Raw genomic sequence first — 6,101 nt, forward strand, 5'->3', positions numbered from 1 at the left:
TGAATACTTTATAGCCATTGTTTAGTAGTGCTGAAGTCTTAACATTGGTGTTGCCCCAAAATTTGTATGTCGGAACCTCCTAAGAGGTGGGGCATTCAGGAGACAAGTAGTTCATGAGGGCTTTCCATCATGAATGCATCAGTGCCCTGACAAAAGAATCTTGAAGGAAACTGTTTGCCCCTTCCCCACGTGAAGATTCAGCTAGATGGCACCATCTTTGAAGCAGAGAGTAAGCGTTCAACAGACACCAAATCTGCTGGCACCTTGAAATTGAACTTAGCCTGCAGAACTGTGAGCAATGAATTTCTGTTGTTTATAAATTTCACAGTTTATTTTGTTATAGCAGCCAGAATAGACTAAGACAGATAGTTTTATTTCAGTATATCATCAATTTTTTAAAGACATTATTATTCCCATTTTATGATAAACTGCTGTCAGGGGAGTGAAATAATTTACTAAAGGTTACACAGTAATGGCAGAGGTAGAACAAAATATATATGTCTAATTCTACATCATACTCTTTCTAGTCCTTGATCCAAAATCCAAACCATAGAAATTGGTACCACTTAATCACTTCAGAATTCTCACTAACAAATTTTAGAAGCATTTTGAGAAATAATAAAAGTAATCCAGAAATGGACTATACTTACATTTTCCCCTTAACTATAGCTTCTTCTTCTTATTCCAAGCTCAGCCATCAACTCTCTTGCCCTCACTATGTCCCCACACACTTAAGTTCTCTTTTATTGATTTCAGATATTTTTCTTCTTCCCCCCCCCGCCAGATTTATAGAAACCTGAATGATGAGGTAAAGATATTACTATCCTAAATAACTGACATGTCACAGGGAGTTACATAATAAATATATGCCTTAAATATAGCAGAAATCAAGGAAAGGAATTCATTTTGCTCTAAAGAAGAGGGGACAAAACAGAGGGACAGAGTGTGCAGATATAAAAAAATCACAAGCCGGAAGGAAAGTGTAAGGTTGGGGACTGTACAGGATGAAGTGCCAGTGAACTGAAGATGGTGTGGCCAATTACATTTTAAGAAAAGAGAATTAATCTGGGTAAAATAAAAAGTTTTCTCAACCCCAAAATATAAATCCTCATTTACTTTTTAACTTTCAAATCTACTCCTGAAGGCTTTATCTGAGTTGGGGTGTGTGTAGCAGAAGGGGGCAGGTATAAATAAGAGAGACAGCTAAGAAAGGAGCTGGGTTTCAGGAACGGGGTCAACATGGACCTCACATGCAAAAAGAGTATTGCTGGGAACACTGTGAACCCCTTGGTAGTGACTGAGCAACCCCAAGCTTCTGGAAGAATTGGCAAAACCTGAGCTATCTGAAATAACAAGAAGAAATTGTTATTGATTTTTAACCTGTAAATTCTCTTAGGATTTAGAAACCTCTGTGGAGATAAGGATGTAAAAGTCTTTCTTCTCCCACTGCTACCTTTTTCATTCCGGTTAGGTGTCATATCTAAATGAGTTTTGGAGCCACTTTGAAAAAAAAAAATGTTCAGTTTTCAGAGATTTAGGGATTTGGGTGCTGTAGATAAAGGACTGGGGATCTGTCATGTGGGTTCAACATAGATCCTGGAAGTGTAGAGAGGAAGCTACACTGGAATTGGAAGACTTGGTGAAAGTCTTGTGAATGAGGCAGAATTTGAGCTGCAGTGTGTTAATTTTCTGTCCCTGGGAGGTGAGGTCCCCACAATGCCTTGTCACCCTGTTGTCAGCCATGGAAGCTACATTTTCCTGTTAACCCACTAGGGGCCTGTAGAGTATTTTGTAAATTGCTTTCCTGAGATAGTCTACAGGGTCAGATTAAAAAAAAAAAAAAAAAAAGTGACCACTTTGACAGCATCCACAAGAGAAGTGCAGTTGTGCAAAGCCCAAGTCTTGTGATTACTATAGAGGCTCAGGGTGGGTAGCAGGGAAGAATGTGGGTAAAGGATGCAGTAAACGCTTCCAGTCCACATCCAGAGACAATCTCAGAACAGGGAACAAATTGATGGCCAGGACTACAGCAGCTCTTCACTTTTTTTTTTTTTTTTTCCCCAGGGTAAGGAATAGGAAAGGAGAGATGGAGAGCTTAGAGAAACTAGGCATCATCACTCTATTCTGCCATCTCTAATCCTAGGAACAAAGTGCAAGTTGGGTGACCCACAGGGCGAAGAAGAATTAATCTGCCTGATACCTAAGATCGGGAGAACAACATGAGAAAGAGAAAGTAAAAAAGGAAGAGGAAGAGAAGGGGAAGAGAAAAAAGATGATGAGTTGCTTCATTGTCCAATTGGTGACTGGAGCTTCTTGTCATTACAGGTTATAATAATGTGCTTTTTTATAACAGAAGTTAGGTAGTTGCAGTTAGGGGTGACCTGATCTGGTCTGGACAACTTGCAGAATGTCAAATCAAAAGGTTGGGAGCTTTTGTGACATTTTCCCCCCTTGAGCTCACAGGCAATGACAGGACTGTTACAGACAGCTTTGACTGTGTCTGGATCCTCATGGATGAATGCATGCTGGGTTATGCAACTCTGATTGTGCTCCTTTATCTTGTGTGCCATCATATCATTGCATTCTCTATCTGTCTGGTCAACCCTAAGATAGTCTTTGTTGTTCTGAAGGAGAGACTCGGCTCTGGACCTCATCTTCATTGAGGATGGGGTCTTCTGGCCAGCCAGGTTGCACCACTTCCTTGTTGCTAAGCATGAGAGTTTCTATGGTTTGGGTGCCCTCTCCTGCCTCAGCAGCCTCAGTTTTGTCTTGTGAGTCACTGGACCAAAATTCATTGAGTGGTTGATTGCTCTCCTCCAAGACTGCTGCAGCCATATGAAGCCCCAGCCCCAGGCCCAACCCCAGGCCCAGCAGCAGCAGCAGCAGCAACATGAAAAAGATCTGCACCAGATTCAACTTCATTTTGCCTGGAGAGGAAGCAGAAAATGGAAGAACGTGACTTTGAGATCAAAATTGGCCCTAGAAGGGACTGTAGTCTCCCTAAGCCCTACAGCACTGTATTTGGGGTCCCCTCTCTCTTCTCCACATTACTCTATCCTCTTCAAGTCAGTGATTTCTCTTTCCTTTCCTATTCTCTTGTCTCTCCCCACCACACTTCCTGTTGCTGTGTAATAAAATGTGGACGTTTCCTCATGTTCCTTCTCTTGAAGCGTAGGAAGATGACCAGGGGAAGCAGTTCTGAGGTAGTTTACATACGGGAAATCAGTGAGGAAAGTTGCCATCAATTGATTCTTTTTTTTCTTTTCTTCTGAGACAAGGTCTTGCTTTGTCACCCAGGCTGGAGTACGGTGGCACCATCATAGCTCACTGAAGCCTCAACCTCCCAGGGTCAGGTGATCCTCCTGCCTAAGCCTCCCATGTAGCTGGGATCACAGGCACGTACTACCACGCCCAGCTATTTTTTTTTTTTTTTTTTTTTTTTTTTTTGAGACAGATCTTGCTAAGTTTCCCAGGCTGGTCTCAAACTCCTGGGGTCAATCAGTCAGCCCATTTTGGCCAAAGTGCTGGGATTACAGGTGTGAGCCACCAAGCCCCTGACATCAACTGATTCTTAAACAGAAATTAGTTCCAAACAACAAGAGAATGATTGAGAAGACAAGCACGTACAGTGTCACACTTTCCTTTAGGGAAATTCTTGTAGAAAGCCTTATTCTCAATATAGGGCCACATTTACCACAGAAGACCATCTCTTTATTTTTATCTCAAATTTACTTTTGCTCATTCAAGTATCTGTTACTCTTCTTGCTACCCACCTTCCCCACAAAAGATAAAAAGGAATAGAAAAAGCACCACCGTCCACTCACACTCATAAGCTGAGACTGGAAGGAAGACATCCGATTTTATATCTTAGGCCCCTGCTAAAGTTATACCTTGTCAAGCCAGGTTCCTTCTACTACTAAAGATCCCTTAACACCTGGGTAGTCTTGCTGATTAGGTTTGTACTCTGGAGGAAGAAATAGAATAAGAATAAAACCAAAGAAAATCAAACAGTTAACTGCTGGAGGTTCCCCTACTCATAAAGATCCTAAGGATGCCAGGTGTGGTGGCTCATGCCTGTAATCCCAGCACTTTGAGAGACCAAGGCAGGTAGATCACCTGAGGTTAGGAGTTCGAGACCAGCCTGGCAAACATGGTGAAACCCCATCTCTACTAAAAATTCAAAAATCAGCCGGCATGGTGGCACACACCTGTAGTCCCAGCCATTCGGGAGGCTGAAACACGAGAACTGCTTGAACCTGGGAGAGGGAGAGGGAGCCAAGATGGTGCCACTGCACTCTAACCTGGGTGACAGAGTGAGACTCTGTCTAAATAAATAAATAAATAAAGATCCTAAGGGGAGTTGAGCATGCATCTTTGTCCTGCTAGGCCAGTCTCACCCCCTTATCAAAGAGAGACATTCTCTGCCAGAAAAAAAAAAATTGCTATGAAGAACATTATTGAGCAATTGATAACATTATAGTGTCTGTAGTAGATAAGAGTATTACAGCAGTCCCCCATATCCACAGGAAATGTGTTCCAAGACCCCAGGGAATGCCTAAAGCCCTATATGCACTGTTTTCTTCCTATACATACATACTTACATAAGTTTAATTTATAAGTTTGACACAGTGTGATATTAACAACAACTAATAAAATAGGACAATTATAACAATATACTGTTCAAAATTTTACAGATAAAAGATTCTTTTTTGCTGTAGGTCTTAGCAACTGCAACATGTTTTTTTATTCTCCCCTTTCCTTATTAAGTTGAGAAACTTTCACCCTTTCACTTAAAGGAAGCATTTTACAGGTTCTTTTTGACATATCTGAATTGCCAGGATCATCACTCTTGCACTTTGGGGCTATTATTAGGTAAAAATAAGGGCTACTTGAACACAAGCACTGAGATACCGAGACAGTGCATCTGATAACAGCTACTGAGTAGGTAATGGGTGGGTGTATCTACAGCATGGATACACTGGACAAAGGGATGATTCATATCCCAGGCAGGTCAGAGGGGACAGCGAGAGATTTCATCGCATTACTCAGAACAGCATGCAACTTTAAATGATTAATTGTTTATTTCTGGAAATTTCCATTTAATATTTCAGACCACAGTTGACCATGGGTAACTGCAACTTTGGGTAGGGGGAACTACTGTATATATGTGTTTGATATACTGAATGTAAAACTGTACCCTGATTAAGAAAATATCCTTCTTCTTAGAAGATGCACAATGAAGTATTAAGGAGCAGAGGAGCACAATGTATACAAAATACTTTCAATATAGATTCTGAATGTAGGTTCAGAATATAGATATATGTATGTGTATACATGTGTGTGTTTACAGAGAGAGAAAGAAAATGATAAAATAATAAATAGGGGAGGCTGGGTGAGGTGGCTCACCCCCTGTAATTCCAGTACTTTGGGAAGTCGAGAAGGTGGATGGATCACTTGAGTCCTGGAGTTTGAGACCAGCCTGGGCAACATGGTGAAACCCTGTCTTTACAAAAAATATAAAAAAAATTAGCCCAGCATGGTGGGGTGCATCTGTAGTCCCAGCTACCCGGCAGGCTGAGGTGAGACAATGGTTTGAAGCTAGGAGGTTGAGGCTGCAGAGATCCATGATCTGGCTGCTACACTCCAGCCTGGGCAGTTGAAGTGAGAATCTATTTCTAAATAAATAAATAAATAAGGGAAATTTAAAAAAAATAGTGTATCTGGATAAAGAATATTTATGAGTTCCCTGAATTATTATCATAATTTTTTGTAAGGTTGAAAATATTTCAAAAAATTGATTTATTTTAAAAGAGAGAACTTACATGGTGTTCCTTGAAGTACTCAACACCTTTGTGACTTACCTACATACCTAAGCAGCTTCAAAGATTGTGTCCTCTCGTTCCCCAAGTTCTTCCCTCCCAGGGTTTCCTTCTTTGTGAGCAGTGCCCTGGCTGCTAGTCTGAAGAAAAATGGTTATTTCCTGGTGGTCCACGTGCTCTTAAACACACACTTACTTCCTGAACCCACTCCCCCTTTCACTTCCTCTGCCTAGCACTGAACAAACACACTCAGCCAATTCTTCTTTCTGCTCCCACAAACAC

At 41.2% G+C, this 6,101-nt stretch overlaps 1 protein-coding gene across 1 annotated transcript; it reads right to left on the reverse strand.

The window, feature by feature from the left end:
• Window positions 1-2,285: 2,285 nt before the first annotated feature.
• RNASE10 (ribonuclease A family member 10 (inactive)) lies at window positions 2,286-5,884 on the reverse strand. The gene is given in 3 exon segments (XM_012470688.3): window positions 2,286-2,646; window positions 2,648-2,927; window positions 5,862-5,884. Coding segments are annotated over 2 exon segments (636 nt in total). The 5' UTR covers window positions 2,923-2,927; window positions 5,862-5,884.
• Between the last annotated feature and the right edge of the window lie 217 nt (window positions 5,885-6,101).

This window comes from Aotus nancymaae, unplaced genomic scaffold, assembly GCF_030222135.1.
Source record: "Aotus nancymaae isolate 86718 unplaced genomic scaffold, 86718_ANA_hifiasm-v0.15.2.pri h1tg000011l, whole genome shotgun sequence".
Classification (NCBI taxonomy): Eukaryota; Metazoa; Chordata; class Mammalia; order Primates; family Aotidae; genus Aotus; species Aotus nancymaae.